At 55.6% G+C, this 22,450-nt stretch overlaps 2 protein-coding genes across 2 annotated transcripts; both read left to right on the top strand.

Annotated features, from left to right (window-relative positions):
• The first annotated feature begins 2,118 nt into the window (after positions 1 to 2,118).
• CHI3L1 (chitinase 3 like 1) lies at positions 2,119 to 10,381 on the top strand. The gene is made up of 10 exons (XM_017525349.2): positions 2,119 to 2,349; positions 2,608 to 2,637; positions 3,888 to 4,089; positions 4,634 to 4,690; positions 5,455 to 5,605; positions 6,470 to 6,591; positions 8,056 to 8,179; positions 8,691 to 8,873; positions 9,447 to 9,563; positions 9,738 to 10,381. The coding sequence occupies exons 1-10, from the start codon at positions 2,325 to 2,327 to the stop codon at positions 9,876 to 9,878; spliced, it is 1,152 nt and encodes a 383-aa protein (XP_017380838.1). The 5' UTR covers positions 2,119 to 2,324; the 3' UTR covers positions 9,879 to 10,381.
• Positions 10,382 to 13,461: 3,080 nt separating this feature from the next.
• On the top strand, positions 13,462 to 21,544 carry MYBPH (myosin binding protein H). Its single transcript, XM_017525348.2, has 11 exons — positions 13,462 to 13,748; positions 13,837 to 13,971; positions 14,772 to 14,939; positions 17,330 to 17,418; positions 17,784 to 17,979; positions 18,162 to 18,301; positions 18,897 to 19,056; positions 19,973 to 20,109; positions 20,270 to 20,456; positions 20,728 to 20,778; positions 21,301 to 21,544. Exons 1-10 carry the CDS (start codon positions 13,544 to 13,546, stop codon positions 20,742 to 20,744), a joined length of 1,434 nt encoding a protein of 477 aa, XP_017380837.1. The 5' UTR covers positions 13,462 to 13,543; the 3' UTR covers positions 20,745 to 20,778; positions 21,301 to 21,544.
• The last annotated feature ends 906 nt before the right edge of the window (positions 21,545 to 22,450 follow it).

Below are 22,450 nucleotides of genomic sequence, written 5' to 3'. Positions count from 1 at the left end.
TCTCGTGTCTTCTGCCAACATCCATGAAACTGCAGCTATCTCATTAGTTTGCAAGTAGAGTAAAATCTCAGATCTTTCATAGTTATTTACAGGCAAGTGGATGGCATATACAAAGGCCCTGTGGTGGGAGGCAGTAGAGCAAATGTAAGGATCTAAAAGAAGACATACACGCATGGGTGGAATATAGGGAGTATGGAAGTCATGGCCTGAGATGAGGCTGGGACGTGGTGAGTCGTGGGACCCTTGGACAACCCTGCTGACGTGTATCTTGGCCATTTGTTGGGACAATGCTGCCTTCACACAGAAAATGTGGAATTAACAAGCTGAGCTTGACAGAGCGTAGGGAAAGCTTGGGCCAATCTAGGCCTATGAAACAATTTGTAACAAAGGAAAATAGTGAAAATAGGAGGTGTTTTCTTAACATCTGTGCTCTGTGACGAAAAATTTTGCATTCACATGCCCCTTCATAATATCACTATTAGAAATTAGAAGTCCTCCTCTCAGTGCCCCAAATGAACAAGATGAAGCTATCATTCACTATCATTGCTGTCAATCATCTTGGGTACAAAAGGAGAGAGTCACCTTAGAAAGGAGAAGTCGGCCAGATTCGATGGCTCACACCTGCAATCCCAGCACTCTGGGAGGCAGCGGCAGGCAGATCACAAGGTCAGGAGATCCAAACCATCCTGGCCAACATGGTAAAACCCCCATCTCTACTAAAAATACAAAAATTAGCCAGGCGTGGTGGCACGTGCCTGTAATCCCAGCTACTCAGGTGGCTGAGGCAGGAGAATTGCTTGAACCAGGGAGTGGGAGGTTGCAGCGAGCTGAGATTGCGCCATTGCACTCCAGCCTGGCGACACAGCCAGACTCCATCTCAAAAAAAAAATTATGCCCCTTTAGTATTCACCGAGCGTGATTCTAGACAAGCTACTTTTTGTCCACCCCTTTTACAATGAAAGGAAGGGACTGGTTGCGTTTTAGAGAAGGAGAAAGGGAGAGATAGAGAGAAGAGGGAGCAAGGAGAAAGACCTCACCAAGAGAGGGCTGCAAAACTGGCCTGGACAAATCTGATTATTACCTAACATCAGTGAAAAATAAAGGTACTTTCTTGAGAAGCCCTTGGACCCATGCTGGCTCCTGGAGTTCTGAACTTTCTGCTCACTGCCTATTAATTAATGTTAAGCCTGCAGAGAATGGAGTTGTCCTGGATATTTAGCCAAAACAAAAAAAAAAACAAAAAACGATCCACAAACAGGGACTTACTCAGGCAGAGAGCCTCGTTAAGGAGTTTTACTCTTGTCCTAGGAGTGATGAGAGATCACTGAGGGATTCAGAGAGGGGCCGTATCCTCAGGCTTGGGTTTCAATGCCTCCCTGAGAGAGCCGGGGATCCAATGGATCCGAGATGCTCTGTGGAGATGCTCTGCGCCGCTGCACTGAGGGCCTGTATTTCCTCCATGGCGCCTCACTGCAGCACCGGGCTTGCAAAAGATCTATCTCACTCATCTTTATGGGAATTTCAAAACGGAAGCAAAATAGCACCAGGGCTTAAAGCATTCTTGGGAATTTTCCCTTCCTCTCCCGGCTTTCCCTCTAAATAATTAGCACATAATTTGCTTTTAAAAAAAAAAAAAGCAGACACGGACCCAAAAGGGAGCCATCAGTTTTGGGCTCTTTGCTTTCCTTCTTCCCAAGGCTCTCTGGCCCTTACCCAGCCTGAAGACAGACAGAAAGCTTGAGGGGGTGGGGTCGGTCAGGCAGGGCGATGCTGAGCCTGGGAAGAAAACAACAGCATTGTTTGGGGCACTATGGCTTATGTAACTCAATTGTGCCCAGTTTCAACCTGGCCAGGGGCCTGGAGTGAAGGCTGAAGATGCAAAAGTAGAGGCTGCCAGAAAAGCCAGGAAACTGCTGGCAAGAAGCGCCGGTGGTGGGGTGCAGGAGAGGGAGCCAGGCCTGGAAATGCGGCTGAGTCATATTCCCGGAAGTCCCCCATCATCCCCCTGGTGGCTCTTCTGCTGGCAGGTGCCTCATGAAGACCTAACCCAAAGTTTCAAAACTCTGCGGTTTCTCAATCCTCCTCTAGTAAACCATAGTACTCCTCCCTCCCCACCGCCCCCCGCCTCCACTTGCCAGCCTCGTGATTCCTTCATTGACACATAGTTCCCATAAAAGGGCTGGTTTGGGGCCGTGGGGGAGTGGAGCGGGACAGGTATAAAAAGGAAGTACAGGGCCTGGGGAAGAGGCCCTGTCTAGGTAGCTGGCACCAGGACCGTGGGCAAGGCAAGAGGCCACACACTGCCCCGCTCTGCTGCAGCCAGAATGGGTGTGAAGGTGGCTCAAACAGGTATCTGGGCTGGCTGAGGTCAATCCATCAGAGTTGTGGGTTTTTGGGCCCAGAGAGCCCGCAGAGCCATCTACCCGCTGGGTGGGGGACTAAGGGAATGGGGAGATGGGGAGGGGAAGCAGAGCCAGGGGAGGGACTAAGGCTGCAACCAGGAGGGGATGGGGTGGGAGTTGGGGGGGGGTTCAGTTGCTTTGGGGAGGGAGCTGGGTGGAAGAGTAGGATGCATTTGCAGGCATCTAACCCTGGGTTTCTCTTCAGGCTTCGTGGTCCTGCTGCTGCTCCATTGCTGTAAGTAATCCCGCCATCCCCACTTGAAGTCCAGAGGCATGGCGAGGGCACAGGTCTCCATGTGGAGGAGGTCTTAGCTCCAGGGAAACACTTTTCCAGTTTCTCCTGTGCTTCCCATGGCTTGGAAATATTCACATTTGCTCAACTGGAGTGAGGAGTATATGGATGTTTATTATATTATACCCTTTGGTATGTGTGAAAATTCTCAAAATGAGAAACTTTAAAAGGTCCTGGTTCAGTGAAGGCTTTGACTAACCCCCTGTGGGAGCTGCCAGTACAGTAGCGCCCAGTAGCTGTGTGGATGAGTGACGCCCACACTGTTTGCAGCAGGAGAAATTAGAATTAGAGGTGAGGAAGAACTTCCTGGTCCGTTGTGATATTGTGCCCCAGCGTGGGGACAGGCTGAGGGAGCGCAGGGCTGCCATTCTGGGTGGGTTACAAGTTAGAGGCACTCCCACCTGGAGGCAGAGAAAGGTGGGCCAGAGTCCCTCATGGATGAAGGACCTCACTGCAGGTCCCTAAAGGTTCCAGCCTGAAAGCCAGGGCCATCTGTGACACCGGCTGTCTTGGGCCTTCCCCTCCCACAAAGCCACTGCCTCCAGGAAGCCTGCTGTGCTAGCACCAAGTCCATTTCACCCTTATTCAGCAGCTCCCGCCCTTCCCCCCCCAACAATGCCGTGGTTTTAGCCTGTAGTGTGTTCATCCTCTGCATTTGATCTTTTCTTAGCATTTTCAGAATAGGCCTTATTTTCACCAGCAGAGAACTCCCCAGAGGCAGGGGGACCTGAACCAGCTCCTTCCATTTAAGAATTCTGACTTTGGGTCAGATGCAGTGTCTCACTCCTGTAATCCCAGCATTTTGGGAGGCTGAGGCAGGTGGACCATGAGGTCAGGAGTCCGAGATCAGCCTGGCCAACATGGTGAAACCCCATCGGTACTAAAAATACAAAAATTAGCCGGGTGTAGTAGCGGGCACTTGTAATCCCAGCTACTCGGGAGGCTGAGGCAGAAGAATCGCTTGAACCCAGGAGGCGGAGGTTGCAATGAGCCGAGATCACGCCATTGCACTCCAGCTTGGGTGACAAGAGCAAGACTCCGTCTCAAAAACAAAAAGAATTCTGACTTTGCTCATAATCTGCACCCCACTCCTCCCCACTCACCCCCGCACCCCATTGGTGCTCAGCTCTGGGCTCAGCCTGAGGTCTCTGGCCGAATCCTAGCCTGGGCCCTACCCCAGACTTCTCCTTCAGGCTCTGCATACAAGCTGGTCTGCTACTACACCAACTGGTCCCAGTACCGGGAAGGCGATGGGAGCTGCTTCCCAGATGTCATTGACCGCTCCCTCTGTACCCACATCATCTACAGCTTTGCCAATATAAGCAACGATCACATCGACACCTGGGAGTGGAATGATGTGACGCTCTACGACATGCTCAACGCACTCAAGAACAGGTCGGCCAGGGCTGCCAGGAGACGAGGGACCAGCTGGGCTTGTCCCAGGGCAGGGCAACCCTACCCAGGAGGATGGGCGAGGGCCTACCGTACTCACCTATGGTTGGAGAATGAGAGGGGTTTGTCTTAAATGGGTGGAGTGATGACAGCAGGTGCTGGGCAGTATTAGGGGTGATGATCAACTGCAGATGGAAGCGCAGCTGAGCCCTTCTGGGAAAAGGGAACCCTCTCCTCCCCCTAAGGTGCTCTCCAGGGAGCAGGAAAATGTCCATGGCTCTACTCTGCCATACCTTGTCTTCTCCACTGGGGAAAACAAAAATGGACAGCAGACCTCAGAGTAACTCCCATGAAGCCTGTGACCCCTCAGAGATCCACCTCTATGAATCTCTATGGGATTCCCATGTTGTCCTATGGGAGAACATCCACAGCCTAACCCAGACTCACCCAAAGCGGGAAACCTACTATGGCCTCCCAGACATGGGGCCACCCAGTGTCCTGACAACCTCATTCCACCCCTGCCCTCCCCACCTCCCTGTCCCCACAGGAACCCCAACCTGAAGACCCTCCTGTCAGTTGGAGGATGGAACTTTGGCTCTCAAAGGTAGGACCCTGTCCCCAGGGGCAGGACTGCAGAGGATGATGGCAGAGGAGTGAGGAGCTTGGATCTCCCCCACCCACTGTACGGTCCAGGGGCTCCATACCGGTTAGGTACAAGGTCTAACTGGTTATCAGGGGCCTGCTTCATGTGTAGCAAAGAAAGCAGAACCCAGAGAGGGAGAGGGACTTGCCAAGAGTCACACAGCAAGTTCACAGTGGAGCCCCTGATTCCCTGCCGATGCTGTATTCACTACCTCACAAGCCTGAAAATACGGGACTTCTGGGGTTACTGCCATTAGGGTTGGAAAGAGAGATGGAAACCACTGGGGAAATTGAGGAGTTGGGGGAGCCTGGGAGGAGTCTTTGGGTTAGGTGGGGTTGCAGCAGGGCTTGAAGTGGGGGTGGGTATGGCCATCGTTGGCACCCACGTGCTGGGTGCTCTCTCTGTGACCTGCACCCTGTCTCCCCATGATTCCATGTCATCCTTACGACAGCATGGTGAGCTGTTATAATTGTCCCCATTTTACAGATGATGAAACTGAATCTCAGGTATAACCTTTCACAGTGGCTGGTTAGTTAGTGGGAGAGCGGGCTCAGAAGCCAGGAATGCCTGGCCCTAAAGCCCACGCAGGCCTGGAGGCAGCCCCTGTCCCAGTCAAGCTGTGTGGCTCAGGCTCCCAGCTCTGCAGGCCCTGGAAACCCCACCAGAGGGCCAAAGCACCCAGCATATCTGTGCCCAGCACACTACGGGGGTGATTTTGATCCTAGATTTTCCAAGATCGCCTCCAACACCCAGAGTCGCCGGACTTTCATCAAGTCGGTGCCGCCCTTTCTGCGCAGCCATGGCTTTGATGGGCTGGACCTCGCCTGGCTCTACCCTGGACGGAGAGACAAGCAGCATTTTACTACCCTAATCAAGGTGCTGGGCAGGTCAGGGACAGGGAAGGATGTGGGCAGGCATGAGGGAGTGGAGTGGGCTCTTCCCTCCCACGGAGAGGAGGGACCCACTGGGACTCACCTATGGTTGGAGAATTAGAGGAGCTTGGCCGCTCTAATTGAAGCTGACTTCAGCCGGGTCCTCCTGAGGACTGGTAAAGAGGGGCTTCAGTGGCCTTGCTGCAGTGTCCTGGGACCCTGTGCCCTGAAGATCTCCCACAGCAAGGAAGGCTTCTTGTGACCGTGGTGGACAGTGGGTGTGGGATTCCAGGAGGTGGAAGGTTATGACTGAGCGTGGCACCCACTCATCACTACCCGCTTAGTGGAACAGCCATTGTCCACCCTTCCATCCCACACTGATACCACCCACACCCAGCATGCGCTGTGTCCAGAGGCACTCAGCTCCGTCTGGGGGCAGCCCAAGCATCTCCAGTTACTGGGGCAGAAGGAGAGTCTAAACAAATTGTTCGCAATACCACTAGAAATCACTTTCACTTTGGGATTTCAAGTACCAGCTAGAACAAAGCACAAACTGAAAGGCAAATGTCTCCCAAAGTCACCTGTGGGCTGACGGGTCACTCGCTTTCCCAAGCTCCCTCCAGGAGCGAGTCCCTCCAGGACAGTGAGTCATTGAGTGCTGATGGGTGTGCATGGGTTTGGGGACAAGATTGGTGTTTCTTAGGAAAGGGATTGGTGACCTGAGGATGGGACCACTGAGGAGCCACTTTATCACTTCCAGCAGGCCCCAGGCAGGTTGGGGATCACAGCAAATGGAGTGCACAGAGACCTAGGCCCCCCTCTTATGCCACCTGGGACCCTTTCTCTCACCTTTCTGTCTCTCACCCAGGAAATGAAGGCTGAATTTGCAAAGGAAGCCCAGCAAGGGAAAGAGCAGCTCCTGCTTAGCGCAGCAGTGTCTGCGGGGAAGGTCACCATTGACAGCAGCTATGACATTGCCCGGATATCCCAGTGAGTCTCCTGCCTCGGGCAGCTCCCCAGAGCCTGTGCCAGCACTCCTGCTTCTCCACCGCCCCCAGCCTTAGCACTCCATGTAGACGTAGGACACTGGGCTTCCAGTCCCAGTTCTTCCAAAGCCTTGATGTGTGACCTTGAGCAAGTCACTTCCCTGCCCCTTGCCTCAGTTTCCCCATCTGTCAAATAGGGCATTACAATCCTTGCCCTTCCTTTGTCACCTGGGCTGTTGTTGAGCAGTTGAGAGAGTTGCTATTATAGTTTTTTGTTTTTTGTTTTTTGACACAGTTTTGTTCTTGTTGTCCAGGCTGGAGTGCAATGGCGCGATCTCGGCTCACTGCAACCTCCACCTCCAGGGTTCAAGCGATTTTCTGGCCTCCACTTTCCAAGTAGCTAAGATTACAGGCATGTGCCACCAAGCCTGGCTAATTTTGTATTTTTAGCAGAGACGGGGTTTCTCCACATTGGTCAGGCTGGTCTCAAACTCCCGACCTCAGGTGATCCACCTGCCTTGGCCTTCCAAAGTGCTGAGATTATAGGCCTGAGCCACCGCACCCAGCCACTATGAAAGTATTTTGGAAAAGGAAGTAGAAAAATTTATACAAACCCTCCACTACTGCGAGGTATTTTCTCCATGCCAGGCTGAGCAGAGTGCTGGGCCCTGGAGAGGCCGCACAGCAGCACAACTCCCTGTCATTTCTAGAGTGCTGGGGAGTCCTCAAGGCTCTCTCACACACACAGGCACCCCCCTTTCCTGCTGGCCCCATGCCTCATCCTCACCCTGCCTCCATGCCTGTGAGAAACAAGGGACAGCCAAGCACCCTCATCTCTCCCGAGCAGAGCCCTGGGTCTTGGGAAACGCAGGAGTAAGGAACAGAGACTCTTCAAAATGACTTTAGAGCTTTCTTTAGGATCCCAGGGAGGTCTAAACTCAGTGCTTAATCAAATGGATTCTTTAGAGGGTGGGAAACAGGTGGCTGTCAATCATTTGCCCCATACACCTGAAGCTCGTATTCATGCAGTCCAGCCCCAGTGGGCTCACCGGTGCGGTGTGCAAAACCTCCTCCCACCCCAGTGCATGTTAGGCTCAGGTCGTCCTTTGGCCCCACTCTTTCCCCACCAGGCTGTCTGTTGACACTACTTTTAATCTGCTTTCACTAAAATAAGCATGGCAGGAGTGGCGGGGTAAGGTGGGATGGAGGCAGCTCCCAAACGTATGCTGGGCATAACAGAAAACCCCATTCTTGACTGAAGTGCCCTTGTGGGACCCTGAGCCCACACCCTGGAGTGGCACAGGGAGCTGTGCAAGCAACGGGGACCGTGATCACCGGGGACTGCTGGAGTTCAGGCTAGTGGCCCGTTTGCTCCCCTTGTTCACGTACTGATGGAGCCTTACATGGGAGCCCAAAAGCTTTTCTATTAATAATTTCCGGCCTCACCCTCCACCCACTTCCCCCTCAGACACCTGGATTTCATCAGCATCATGACCTATGACTTTCACGGAGCCTGGCGTGGGACCACAGGCCATCACAGTCCCCTGTTCCGAGGCCAGGCGGATGCAAGTCCTGACAGATTCAGCAACGCTGTGAGTTCCCAGAAGGGGGGAGGGCCAGGAGGGGCCGCAAGGCCTGCCGCCTGCCAGCGCTCACACTCAACTCCTCTACTCCTCGGTATAATCCTGCAAGAGGGGGTTATGACGCCCATTCCACAGATAAGGAAACTGAGGCCCAAAGTCTGGGCCTGCTCCGTGGCTTTGGGAAGGTGGCCTGGAGGGTGAATTGAGTGAAGGCAGGGGGGCAGAATGGAGAGAGGCTGGGAGCTGAGGAGGCAGGAGTCACCGTGCCACCAGAGCCAATCACCTGATTTCTGCATCTGTCAAAGAGTAATAATCCCTTCCTATGCCTAAAAGGATTTTTTTTTTTTTAGAATGAAACTATAAAATTTATGTTAAAGTGACATGACCAGTTCCCGGAAGGACAGAGGAATCCCCAGTGCACCGTGTGCCTCTAACCCCTGTCAAGGCAGCAGTGTTAACTGCTCAACCTTCTGCACCTGCGCACTAACTGCTCACGTTGTTCCCACCCTGCCCGGCCCAGGACTATGCTGTGGGGTACATGCTGAGGCTGGGAGCTCCTGCCAGTAAGCTGGTGATGGGCATCCCCACCTTCGGGAAGAGCTTCACTCTGGCCTCTTCTGAAACTGGTGTTGGAGCCCCCGTCTCGGGACCAGGAATTCCAGGCCGGTTCACCAAGGAGGCAGGGACCCTTGCCTACTATGAGGTAATGGAGTTGGGGGAGAAGGTAAGATTCCCCCCATACCACCAGCAGCCCTGGGGAAGGTGATTTCCCACCGAGTTCTTGCCTTTTCTCCTTTGGGAATAAAGAAAATGTCCATTTGCCCCAGCATGCCTGAGGAAGTGGAAGGGAGAGGTTAGGACATCTGAAAGTCGCCGGTAGGTACAGGCACCGCTAGGCCCCGGGGATATCCCTCTGGCGATGGAGCTAAGGTCTTCCTTCCAGCCCAGGAAAGAGAAGGGGCCAAGAGGCAGACTTTTTGTATCAGTCTAGCCTCCATTGCTCTGTGTGGCCTTGGGCCTGTCCTCAGTGTCAACCAGCAGGCCTCACAGCTCTGTTTAAATGGAAGCAGCTAAGCAGGGTCAAGGCAGCCACAATCTCTGGGACATCTGCTTCTGTTCTGTAAACTTGTGTGTCGCATGCAGCCTGCAGACCCTGGAGGGAGTGAGGCCTCAGGATGGAGCAGGAGCTAAGAGAGATTTGGAGAGTGACCTCTCCTGGTGACCGCAAGGTCTCCTCCTGACTCCCCACACCACCTTTCCCCTGTTATCTGCTCAGATCTGTGACTTCCTCCGGGGAGCCACAGTCCATAGAATCCTCGGCCAGCAGGTGCCCTATGCCACCAAGGGCAACCAGTGGGTAGGATATGACGACCAGGAAAGCGTCAAAAGCAAGGTAGGCTTCCCCAAGGCCACACCTCAAGACAAGGAGGAAGAGGGAGGCCCCACTCCCAGCAGCCACATCCCTGTCCCTTGCGCGGAGGGCTGGGCTGGGCTCACAGAGAACATGTGCCCCTACACACTCTGGCCCAGGGAACCCAGCCCTGCTCCTCTGGGCCTCCCCTGCCAGGTGCAGTACCTGAAGGACAGACAGCTGGCGGGTGCCATGGTATGGGCCCTGGACCTGGATGATTTCCAGGGCTCCTTCTGCGGCCAGGATCTGCGCTTCCCTCTCATCAATGCCATCAAGGACGCACTCACTGCAACTTAACCCTCTGTTCTTCTGCACACAGCAGGGGAGCCAAGGATGCCCTGTCCCCTGCTGGCTCCTGCTGGCCAGGAGCCTGATCACCTGCCCTGCTGAGTCTCAGGCTGAGCCTCAGTCTCTCTCCCTTGGAGCCTGTGCAGAGGGCCACAACACTCAGCCCTGGTGGGCAGAGGTAGAGATGGGTCTGTGGGGATAGTGAGGCATCGCAATGTGAGACTCAGGATTAGTATGAACTTGTTGATTAATGGAAGTGCTTGCAGACTCCCAAGTCTGGCAAGGGAATTTCTTCAACCCCCTGCCCCTGAGCCCTCCTTATCAAAGGACATTATTTTGGCAAGCTCTATCACCAAGTAGCCAAACATCCTACAAGACACGGTGACCATACTAATTATACCCTCTGCAAAGCCCAGCTTGAAACCTTCACTTAGGAACGGAATCGTGTCCCCTGTCCTACTTCCCCTTCCTAATTCCGCAGCTGCTCAATAAAGTACAAGAGCTTAACAGCGTGTTGGTGCTGGCTTTGGTCTATCTTTGTGGACCCAGTAAGCCCGCTGGACTCACCTCCCCCATCTCTTCTGGGTTCCTTCCTCTGAGGCTTGGGACCCCTGAGCTTGCAGAGATGAGGCCACCATGTCCTCTGCCTAGCCTCACAAAGCCCCCATGGGAGGCCAGCGTCCTCAGATTCACCTGCTTTGGACTTGACCCAAGCATGGCTGATTGCCTTCCAAATATTAAAGTCATTGCCATCCAGACTTCCAAATTAAATTCCTTGTTGAAAGAAACTTTCTTCTGTTTCCTGAAGGCTAACAAGCACTGAGAAAGAAGCCCTTTCACCCCAACACTCCATCTCTTCTGACCCACGAGCAGGTGGTGGGAGCTCATCAGAGGATCAGGTTAGAGAGCCCTGAACGCTGGACTCTCAGGGCCAGCAGGAAAAGCAGATGTCATCTCACATATCCTTCCTGCCTCCTGGGGCTGGAGTCCCTGCAGAGTGCTTGAGAGATGGCCCTCCAGCCTCCCCCAGCTCCCAGTGAGGGGCAGCTCATTACCTTGGCAGCAGCCCATTCTGTGGCTGGCCTGAAGTCTGTCTACCATCCTCGGGCTGGGCTTAGCCCTTTGTTCTGCTCACCCCTCCCTTACCACTCATCCCTCAACCCATTCAGAGATCAAAGCACCTCTGTTCAAGCTGGCCTGAGACAGGAGGTTGGGAGGATGTGAGGGGTGGCTCAGAAGAACAGACAGATTTCCAGCCTTTATGAAGTGATGATGCTCTCATCAGGCTTCTGTTGAATTCCCAGGGCCCCAGGAATGCCTTTATCCAAAGAGAGTCCAGATACACACCCCAAAACTAAAGAGAATTGATTTGTGGATTCTCTGATGTTTGGATTATCTGTGACTTGGGATAATCACAGGTTGGCCTGATGGTTTGTGACTCTGGTTTGAGCTGGAGGGAAGGAGGAAATATCTGAAATCTGAACCAGCTGGAGCTGGGCAGATGCTACTGATTCCAAGGTCACAGCCCTGCTGAAGGCAAAGAAAGCAAGGGCTCAGCAAGGCGTGGGGTTGGGGGTGGGAGGGGTGCAACTGGCATTTCACCTTTGGCTGGTGGGGCCAAGCATTCCCTAATCCCTGTCACTGCCCACCCCCCCACACAAGGATCTTTGAAACCCCAGGGCTGCAAGCCCTCGTGGGCAGCCAACCCCCCTCCCCTAGGGCCACCCTTCCCCCAAGCTGGGACAGGCTCTCCAGGGTGACTCAGGGTCCTGCTGGGTTAGTCACATTCACTTATAGCTGCAGAGTCAGAGGCCAAGGATGGAGATCGGGTCGCCAGGACCTGCTCCCTGCCTGGCAAGGCACTGAGTCACCTAGCAGTGGACAAGGACATCCAGGCAGGGCCAGATCCAGAGGCTCCCAGGCTCTGCGCTGCCACTTTCCAGCACAGGCAGCAGGATTGAGAGGCAAGAGGCAGCCACACCCTGGTGTCCCCTGTCCCCAGGAAAGGGGAGAGCATGCATGCTGCTGAAGGCCCTGAATAAGTCACGTTTACCTATTTTTAAACTGTGAATATATCTTACATGCTTAAGAGTGCACAAATGTATTTGTTTAATTTGAAGAATGACTGCGTAGTAAGAACCTGTACAAACCACCACCCTGGTCAGGAAAGGAAACCTCATTAGCAGCCCTGCAGCTGCCGCGATCACATACACCCCTCTTCCTCCAGCTGGAGGCAGCTACCATCCCAACTTCTGCACTGACTTTGGCCTCAGCTTCCTTTCTGGCCTCACCACCTACAGGTGCACCGTGAAGAAGAGAGCCTGGTGTTGACTGCATTTGGGTTTAATGTAGACGAGACAAATGAGACGTGCCATTTCTGTAAGCCTTCCCCCTCTGCTCATCATCGGGTCTGTGAGTAGCTGAAGCTGCTCATTTGACCTCATGTTTTGCTTTATAGTTGCAAAAACACTCCACAGTTATTTATCCATCCCACTGTTGAGGGACAGCTGTTTTCCCCCACATTTCAACAATTACAAATAACACTACCATGAACCTTCTTCTCCGTGTCTCCAGGGGCACGTATGGGTGTTACATGAGTGGCACGGCTGGGTCACGGAGTGGGCACCTCATCCATTTTACTAGGCACTAGTAAAGCTTCCACATTTTCCAGTGACTGCTCCAATACCAGCAATAACAGTTCGTAATGCCCTCACTCCTTCCTGACACATGGTATTTTCTGGCTTTCCAGTGATTCCCAGTGTTAACATTTTATTGAATAAATGAATCAATGACTAGAAATTTGCCCCTATCTGCCTCCTTTTGCACACTGAGAACGCCCATGCCCACAGCCTTCTTGGAAGAGTCTAGAAGCTCCAGAGTGCTCTCCTCCACTAGGGCATCTTCACGATCTGCCATGAGGGCACCACACCCTGAAGGGCAAGGGGTTCTCTGTAATAGGTAGAAAACTGAGGCCCACAGCAGGCACAGGGGAGACCGGCTTCTTATCGGCTGCCCAACAGAGACAGGAACCAGGGTGCTTAGGCTCCCTTCCTGGGGTTCCAGTGCTGGAGGACCATCCTCTGAGCAGCCCCACCCTCAGCATCTCAATTCCCTCCCTCTCTAAGACCCTCAGCCTCATACAGCACAGGCAAGAGTCCCTGGGAACTGTGGGAGCCAGGAGAGTGTGGACCCCAGAGGCAAAGGTGGGAGCACTCACAAGGAAAACTGTCCCAAACCGTCAGGGCCCCAGCACCCATAGAAGCCAGACACACAGAGCCTGAGCTGGGCTTATTCTCCAGTTAGAAGCTCTTCCTCCCATTGCCCTGACACCTGGCACGGGGCCCCCTCGATGTCCCATCTCACCCATCTGCACCCTCCCCCAGCTGGGCACCAGCACCCTGGCTGTTGAGGGCCAGTCAGGGTGATGGATGAGGGAGTGACTCCTCAAGGGGCCCTTGTGGTTCCTCCCCCAGAGCTATTCCTGGCCTGGGCGCCTCTCCACCCTCCAGTCCTCCTGCTTGACCTGACCCCACAGCTGGGAATCGTTGGCTGGGGGTGGGGCAACCCCTGACTATATAAGCCTGGACCTAGGTGTCCCAGGCACCCTAGAGGCCCAGCCCCACCCCAGTGCTGACCCCTGCACCCTCCAGCCTGACCCCTCAGCCAGTCCAGCAATGATGGAAAAAAACACCTCTGAGGACCCTGCCTGCAGTCCAGAGGAGACCACATCTGAATCTGCCAAGGTGCCCACTGCAGAGCCTCCCGGAGAAGTGGCAGCATCAGAGTCCACTGGGGAAGAGCAGGTGCCCAAGCCGCAGGCCCCTGCCCCTCAGATCCCTGCAGCCCCTGCAGCCACTAAGCCTGTGCCCCCAAGTGAAGGTGACTGGAGGTGGGACAGGGGGAGGAGGGAGGCAGGCATGTCGGGGTGGAGGGGAGCTCTTGGCCATGAACCTCTTCATCTCACCAGATGTCCCCAGCGCCCCACTGCTGCTGACCCTGGAGGATGTGAGCAGCAATTCTGTGACTGTGAGCTGGGAGCCCCCAGAGAGGCTAGGGAGGCTGGGCCTCCAGGGCTATGTGCTGGAGCTCTGCAGAGAGGGAGGTGAGTGCTGCACTAAGTCCTACAGACACCCAGGGAGGTTTTCATGGAGGGCTGCAGGGATAAGTGCTCAGGCCCTGTGGTTGGTCAGTCTGGGAGAGATACAGAAGGAGGGGATGCAAGCAGTGGGCTCCTCAACTCCCCACCTATCCTTTCTTGCAAGGTGCATTAGCCTCAGTCCTCCCCGTGCTCCCCTCCCAGAGCTGATCGGGTTTCAGTCTGTTAATGGCAGTGAGTCATTTGAGCAAGAAAGGGTAGGTGGGGGGGGGGAGTTGAGGGGCTCCCTTGTCCTCAGCTCCAAGGAGCCTCTGAATAAGAGAAGGGTAAGGGGACACTGGGTGCTCCTCTGGCAAGAAGGGAAGGAGGTGCTAAGTCTCAGAGGACCCCACAGTGTAGGAAGTGGAGAGGGAGGAGCTGGAGAGGGGGGATGTTAGTGTAAGAGTCAGAGGAGAAAGAAGGAATGGGGTGGGGGGGTGCTGGCCACATACCTGCTCCCACTGTCCCCCTCCATGGCCCAAGTCCAGCCTGGCCTCTGCCTCTGCCCCTACCTTGCTGAGAGACTTTGCAATTGTGTCCAACCCTCTCTGGGCTTCAGCAACCTCATCTCTGGCCACAGTTTCAGGGCTCTAGCATCAGGTGTCTTTAGGATGCCATTTGACAAGAAGTCAGGGAAGGCAACCAAGAGGAAAATTAGGGCCAGAGAGGGAGACCGATTTCCCCAGATCACCAGCAGGAAAAGAAGCCCCATGGAGAGGGTGCCTGCGGCCACACTGCCAAGACCTCACACTCTCTCCATCCCTCAGCCTCGGAGTGGGTGCCTGTGAATGCCCGGCCCATGATGGTGACCCAGCAGACCGTGCGGAACCTCGCTCTGGGAGACAAGTTCCTCCTGCGCGTGTCTGCAGTGAGCTCCGCAGGGGCTGGCCCGCCGGCCATGCTGGACCAGCCCATCCACATCCGAGAGAACATTGGTAAAGCCCATCCTGGCCTTCTGCTCCCCTGCCCTTCCCAGACACCCTATCTAATGGAGAAACTGAGGTCAGCAGGCAGAGGGAACTAGGCAGTCATCTCCCCCGTCCCACACTCACATGCACAAGCCACACCCTATCACCATCTTGCCTTAAGAAAACTCCAGGTTCCTCAGCAGCAAGGAGCCTCTGGAGGTCTAAGAAGCCATTTCCCTGAGTGGTCCAGCTCCAACGCCTTGCGGAAGGGGTTTACTGATGCTCAGAAACAAAACGTCAAGTTCCCTGGGTCACCTGCTCAATGCTAAGAGTCCATCTGAGCTTTCTCCCTTCTACTCTTAAACCCTCCAGTCATTTTCTGCCCATTTCCTGTGGGCTGGGTTCCAGATGCTCTCAAAGGTTTTGGAACAGAGGGAAGGCCCTGCTTGCCCCTTCTTCCACCAAGGCCCTAGTGGCAAGAAAAAGAGGGTCTGTTAAAGGTCCATGAAGACTTCTCTGTCGCAGAGGGTGCACCTCACTGGGGCTTGGCAGGCCAGCTGCCGTCCCCATTGCTAATATTTCTATTTGCAAGGTGCCTTAGCCTCAATCCTCCCCTTGCTGCCCTCTCAGAGCTGATCAGGTTTCAGTCTGTTAATGGCAGTGAGTCATTTGGTCTGATCCGAGCTCTTTGGAGACAGCAGAGTCCCCCAGGGTGAGGAGAGACACGGGCAGGCAGGTGGCCTGAAGCCTTCTCTACCTTCCTTCTCGTTCCTCCACCAGGGGATGGACGGGTCCCGGAGGAGGCTGCACAGAACCCTCTCGTCCTAGATGAGGCCTCCAGCAGGAGAGGGGATCCACAGGAGGGGTCAAGTCTGGATTCAAAAGGAAATGCTCAGCTCTGAGGCCTGAAAGACATGTGAACCATGGGGTCAGGGAGCTCAGATTCATAGACTATTGCGACCAAGCAGATCCCAAGGAGCCCAGGGCCTCCCTTGAGGTCACCCAGCCTTTTATTGGCAGTTCCATGGTCTGATGCCTACACAGGACCACTCATGCCCCACTGCACTGCAAGGCGTCTTCTCTGATGGCACCCAAAACCCAAGGACATTCCCAGCCTTTGGCTCTGGGTGACATGTGGCCCTACCTGCAGCTGCAGTATAGCCGTGTCTACTCTCATCTTAGAGGTGCAAGGAATCCCTCTTGGTTGGGAGGGTGCTGGGCCTTCCCCAGGGAACCAGGGAGCTCAGACTCTGACAGGCGCCTGAGGCCCAGCATTAACGGAGCCAGCCAGACTCAGCACCCACTTCTCCACTCAAATTCCTCTGGCAGGAGAGAAGGGGATTTCCTGAAAAGAGGGAGAGGAGGCTGTGAGCAAGTGGGAAGCAGCCAGGCTCTTCCTGGGCAGGGCAGGGTGGGGGCAGTGTCCAGGATCCTTGGGTGCTCAGCTGTCCCTCCTCAGCCACCTGGAGCTGCCAAGCATTCCTGGCCCCCTGCAGCTGTCCCTAGAGCATTCCATGCCTGAGCTCCCAGAGCCAAGTGCCTGCTCAGCTAATCCTCGGAGACACCATGTTCCTTCTCAGTGTCTCATCCTCCTCCGCCCGGCATGCCACCAACCAACTGCTGCCACCTGTTTGCTGCGGAGGAGCTTCAGTCACGGCCCCAGCACCCGCCCCAGGGGACAGGGGTGGCGGCCACTGCGGCTTCCCTTAGAAGCCCAGGGGCTTCCATGGTTGCCCCGACCAGATGAGGGTCAGAAGGTCATTCCTTAGCATAGCAGGGGGCTGAAAAAGGACTTCAGGAAGAACTTCCTAGCTCTGAGACTAACAATTATGGGAGGGTGACAGAGGAAGAAGCGGGTATACCTGCCCTGGCTTCATTTAGGAAGGGAAAGATCCTAAGCCTCTCAATAGGGCCTGGAGACAGAGGAATGGGCAAACACGGGTTCAAAAGGGTTTCTCTGAAAGTTCTGGGCTTGCGGAGGGTGGGGGTATTGGAGCAGGGAGGCAGCAGTTGCCTCCCCTTCCTAGAAGTGCAGCCTGACAGGTGCAGCGCCAGCTCCCCAGCAGGGGGAGACAGAGAGTCAGCTGGGGCCCATCTGGTGCTTGGGAATGCCTGGGCTGCAGGGCAAATCCTGTCCTGGCAGAGTTGAGGTGCCAAGGGAGCGCCCGGGATGCTTACCAGTTCACACCTTGGAGGAGCTGACCTCCTGAAACCTCCTGCTCCCTTATGGGATTTGGGCCCTAGACCTCAGGAGAGCTTCTTCACCCTTCCCACAAGGAGAGAGCCATGGCAGCCAGCCCACACCCAGGACCCTCCTCCCAGCCAGCAACCCTCACCAGCTGTCCCCTGCCCCACCGTAGAAACCCCAACCAGCCACCCCACCGCACTGCTAAGCCCAGACTCTTGCTTTGATACAGAGGCCCCCAAGATCCGTGTCCCCCGACACCTCCGTCAGACCTACATACGCCAGGTGGGAGAGACAGTCAACCTGCAAATCCCCTTCCAGGTGAGTATTCCCCCAATGAACAATAAGAGCCTGAGTGGGAACCAGGGCCCCCATCTAAGGGGAGCCTGGGAAATAGCAGGATCTCCACGGGACCACCGGGGACCCAGCAAGAGGGGCTCATCCTCCTGCAATCATGCACATGACTCAGTGGTGATTCTCAGACTGGGGATGGGCTGGTGGGCCCCCAGGGTGGGCTGGACACCTGGAGGATGTGGCTCTGGGCAGCACCTGTGGCTCCAGCCTCTGCCGCCCTTCCTGAGAAGGGCCAATGGGGCAGGCTCCCCGGGGCACAGCTCCAGAGACTACTGGAGTTAAGGGGGTGTGGGGAAACTGGCACCTCCCTACACTCACCTCCTCCCTGCCAGGGAAAGCCTAAGCCTCAGGCCACATGGACGCACAATGGCCATGCCCTGGACAGCCAGCGGGTGAGCGTGCGTACCGGGGACCAGGACTCCATCCTCTTCATTCGCTCGGCCCAGCGCTCCGACTCTGGCCGCTATGAGCTTACTGTGCGCCTGGAAGAGCTGGAGGCCAAGGCAACCATTGACATCCTGGTGATTGGTACGGGGCCAGGGGAGCAGGGCTGCCTCACGGGAGAGCCAGAGCCTCCGACCTCGCACCCCAGAGCTGATGGCTGATGGCAGCAGGCCAAGGGAGTGTGGCAGGAGCCAAATCTTGGGTGTGGGGGCTCTGTGGCTGGCCTGGCCCTCACACTCACTTCCCCTTGCACCCTGGGCCTGCAGAGAAACCTGGACCCCCCAGCAGTATCCGGCTCCTGGACGTCTGGGGCTGCAATGCTGCTCTTCAGTGGACACCACCCCAGGACACAGGCAACACAGAGCTCCTGGGCTACACGGTGCAGAAGGCGGACAAAAAGACAGGGGTGAGTCTGGCTGGGACACAGCGGTGTCGGGGTGGGAAGCGGTCAAGGTGGCGGGGAAGGCCCATCCCACAGAGTCTAGGGACGGAGTTCTGGTCTGCCCACTGCTAGCCTGACAACCTAGGCGGCCCTTAGCAAGACTCTTCCTCTCTGGATCTCAGACGCCTCCTAAAGACTTCGAGGAGGGCTGGCCTGGGCCGTCTGCAACCTTTCAAGCTCTGGAGCCTGCTTCCCAAATTTTAATGTGGGCATGAGTCACCAGGGGAGCTTGCTAAGAGGCAGAGTCTGACTCAGTAGGTCCAGGGTGGGGGCTGAGAGCCTGCATTTCGAAGAAGTTTCCAGGTGATGCTGAAATTGCACACCTGTGGGCCATGCTTTGCCATGAAGGCTCTAGGAGTCTCTGAGGCTCCTACAGAGGTCACCTGAGTGACCCAGGGGCCCTTTCTCCCAGTTCAATGTCCCTGTAGCCCAAAGCTGGATAGTTCAGCATCCCAGGGTTGGGGGCATGGAATGAATTCCCCTGAAGAGAGGGCTTCAGGGTAAGCAGGGAGGGCGAGAACAGGGGTGAGAAACGAGAGTGACACCCGGGGACCCGCAGCAATGGTTCACAGTGCTGGAGCGCTACCACCCGACCACCTGCACCGTCTCCGACCTCATCATCGGCAACTCGTACTCCTTCCGGGTCTTCTCAGAGAACCTGTGTGGGCTCAGCGCCTCAGCCACCGTCACCAAGGAGCTCGCCCACATCCAGAAGGCAGGTGGGTTTGGGCCAGGTCTGGCTGTGCTGATTCTCTCCCTGTCCCTGCCTCTTCCTCAGCGTCCTCTCCACATCCCTCTCTCTGGGCTTCTCCTGGGCATCTGCCCCTGGAACACCCGCTGTCCCCTGACTCCACAGCTATGCATGCACATGCATGGAGTGGCTGCAATGCAGTGAATGTGGTTGATTGATTTTAACAAACACATCAGAGCAAATCCACAAAAATGAAAGATGCTCCTTGGGAGGCCGTGTACTTATTGCAAAGATGCTTGTGGCTGCCAGCACCACAGCAGCCATCGAGTCTCAGGCAGTGAGTGTCCCAAGGGAATCTAGAGGGTGACCTGTGCATGGATGTGTAGTGTGCTAAAACGGGTGAGTTTGCTAAAACAGGCCTTCCAACCCCCACACACGCCACATAGATGGACAAGACAGATAAGAGTATTTACCGTCTCCACACAGGCACTGACCCTCTTGCGTCAAATCCTAAACCCCAGGCCCTTTTCCCTGTCCCCCGTCTGCCCCGAGCCCCTCCGTGACCCACCATCTGTGTGGGTTCCAGAAGGCAAACTTTATTTAACACCAGCCTGAGCTGCACAGAATTAGGAAGAAATGTTTGTTTAAAAAAGGAAAGCCGGTCACGTCTCCAAAGACAAACACAAAGGAAACGTGATGACTGAGTTTCGAGCCTCCACCTTCTGCCAAGACGGTCTCATCCCTCTGGTTTTTCCTCCTTCTCTCCTCTGCTCCCCACCCTGACCCACCCAGCCTCAATCTCAGCCTTCTCTGCCTCTTTGGTATTGTCCAAGTTGCTGTAAATAAGCCGTGACTTGCTATAGATCTAGGATCACATTCAGTCCTAACAGGTCTCCTTCACTCCTGGAAGCTCAGACTCACCCGACTTTCTCCCCTGAACCCAGATATTGCTGCCAAACCAAAAGGGTTTATTGAGCGAGACTTCTCAGAAGCCCCGTCATTCACCCAGCCCCTGGCTGACCACACCTCCACCCCTGGCTACAGCACCCAGCTGTCCTGCAGTGTCCGAGCTTCACCCAAGGTGAGGGACCAGGCCCTGCGGTGCCCTGGGCTGGTGGCAGCAGGTGGGGACAGCAGGGCTGAGGAATCCTCCGGGCATCCACACCTAAGCCTGGGGATGGCCTGCAAGAGCCCCACCCCAGTCCACACCTCCCCAGCTCTCTTCTGACCATGCCTCCCAGCCCAAGATCATCTGGATGAAAAACAAGATGGAGATCCAGGGCAACCCCAAATACCGCGCTGTCTCTGAGCAAGGTGTCTGCACCCTGGAGATCCGGAAACCCAGCCCCTTTGATTCTGGGGTCTACACCTGCAAGGCCATCAATGTGCTGGGGGAGGCATCTGTGGACTGCCGGCTAGAGGTCAAAGGTGAGAGTTTGAAGATGGGAGAACAAGAGTCAGCACCTCTCTGGAGCTGGACTAGAGGCAGCAGAGAGCTTGAAATCAAGGCAGAAGAGAAGGGGTAGTAAGATCGGGGTCAGGCTGTGCCAATTACTTTCCAAGCAGGAGGGTGGGCAGGTGTAGGGGAGGGTGGGCAGGGGTAGGGGAAGGTGGGCAGGTGTAGGGGAGGGCGTGTAACTGTGAACCTTGTCAGTTCCCAGCCACTTCCCCCAAGCTCTAACTGCAGCATCTCTTCCAGCCTCAGCCACGCACTGAAGAGCCACGGGAGGAGGCTGTGATGAGGAGCCAGGTAAATGGCCAGACCCACCCCCTCTGCTACCTCTGCAGGCGGCACGGAACCAGAGAGGAAGCCGGGAACAGGGGCTGGGGGTCAGAAGGGAAGGTGGTGGTCAGCTCTGGGGACAAACTTGTGGACACAGGCAACTAGCACACATCTCCAGAGACTCGCAGTGACGTTGCAGGGCCAGGAGATGCCGGTGTGGCCCGAAGGGGGTGACTCCATGGGCCGCCACATGATCAGAGTCTACTCCCAGCTCTCAGTGACCTTCCGCAAGGGTGTTCTCTTTGGACACATTTCCTCATCAGAAAAGTGGGGATAACAACCTTTCCCTGCCTTCCCTCCACTGGTGGTTCTGAGGCTCTGCATAAGTACGGAAGTATCTAGAACTGCAGTGGGCAAAGCTCAGACCTGGGCCTGAGAAGGGAGGCCTGGTGAGGAAGAGGGTGCTGCTCCCCTCCCCTCTCTGCACCTCTCTGGCCTGCAGCCAAGCTCTGCTCACACCAGGGCCTCAGGAAGCATGTCCTCCCCCAGGTCCCCCAGGCCACCATCAAACTCCAGAGACACTCAAGACCCCCCGCTTCCGTAGTGACGGCTGAAGGAACTGGCCCTGGTACCTGCTGGCCCCTCTATACCACTCCAGCAGTCAGGAGTGGGCCTGGTAGACCCCGGGCCAGGCTACCTGGGCTCAAGGGGTCCTGGAGGGTGCAGAGATGGGAGTGCTCCACGGAGCGGCACTGGGTGGGAAGCACTCGAATAAAGATGTGTGGTGTCACAATGCGGGACCTCTGTGCCAGTGAGCGACATCATCTACGGGGAGGCACCTCGTCACCAGGAGGGGGGTGCCTTAACCTGTCACCATGAGGGGGGTCTCCAAATATGTCACCATGAGGAAGACGCCAGCAGGAGGGAGAGGTCTCAGGATGTCATGGGTCTGTGGGTGGGGGGGGGGCGGTTCTTGACATGTGAATTTTCCAGATCTCGCTTCCTGATCAGGGTTTGCTACCCCAAGTGCGTAACTATGGAAACAGACACACCCTCTCTGGAACCTCCTTGCTGGAACGCCTCCACATGCCCCCGTCGCAGCTCCTCCCGGCCCCCACCGTTGCTTCCCCTCTGCTGAGGATGTCTTGTTGCTCTCAACAGTGGTGGGGGTGGGTGCCCAGCAATGTGCACTCCACAGGGTTCACAGTTCTTTTATTAGTCATGTGGGCTTCCCTTGGGAGCCGGGGCACACCCCATTTCCAACAGAGGGAAGAGCCTGGAAGCAAGGCCTGGGGTTGACACTCATGTTCAGAATCCGTCAACTTGACGGCCACCTCCGCTCCCCCGCCTTGTCCTTCTACACAGGGACTCCAGGCTTGGCAGGACATGAGTTGGTCCTTCCCTCGATCCCTAAAGTCCTAGACCACCCACACCTGCAACAGAGCTTCTGAAGCCCCTGAAAATGCAGCTAAATACTAGGGGTATTGACGGATTTGCATGACAGCAAGACCGTCCCCACACTCTCAGGAGGGTGGTCTCCTCTGCCTGCTGCAGCTGGCTATACCCCCCCAGGAGGGCCACAGTCCACCCCGTCCCCGGGCAGGCAGGATGCTCCCAAGAGTTGGCGTGTCTAGGGTTCTCCTCTCCATCAGGCCCAGAAGCAGCAGAGATGGTGTCACCTAGGAGAGTCCAGGCCTGG

The sequence above is a fragment of the Cebus imitator genome, unplaced genomic scaffold (genome assembly GCF_001604975.1).
Source record: "Cebus imitator isolate Cc_AM_T3 unplaced genomic scaffold, Cebus_imitator-1.0 Scaffold38, whole genome shotgun sequence".
Lineage (NCBI taxonomy): Eukaryota > Metazoa > Chordata > Mammalia > Primates > Cebidae > Cebus > Cebus imitator.
Note: the sequence above shows the minus strand (reverse complement) of the source record. Positions and strands in the feature narration are given on the sequence as shown.

Bases quoted from the DNA above. Each gene is read 5' to 3' on its own strand.
- CHI3L1 (XM_017525349.2), top strand. From the start codon at position 2,325: ATGGGTGTGAAGGTGGCTCAAACAG. The intron at 2,350-2,607 runs GTATCTGGGCTG...GTTTCTCTTCAG, and splicing joins TGTGAAGGTGGCTCAAACAG to GCTTCGTGGTCCTGCTGCTG. The intron at 2,638-3,887 runs GTAAGTAATCCC...CTTCTCCTTCAG, and splicing joins CCTGCTGCTGCTCCATTGCT to GCTCTGCATACAAGCTGGTC.
- MYBPH (XM_017525348.2), top strand. From the start codon at position 13,544: ATGATGGAAAAAAACACCTCTGAGGACCCTGCCTGCAGTCCAGAGGAG. The intron at 13,749-13,836 runs GTGACTGGAGGT...TCATCTCACCAG, and splicing joins GCCTGTGCCCCCAAGTGAAG to ATGTCCCCAGCGCCCCACTG. The intron at 17,419-17,783 runs GTGAGTATTCCC...CCTCCCTGCCAG, and splicing joins ACCTGCAAATCCCCTTCCAG to GGAAAGCCTAAGCCTCAGGC.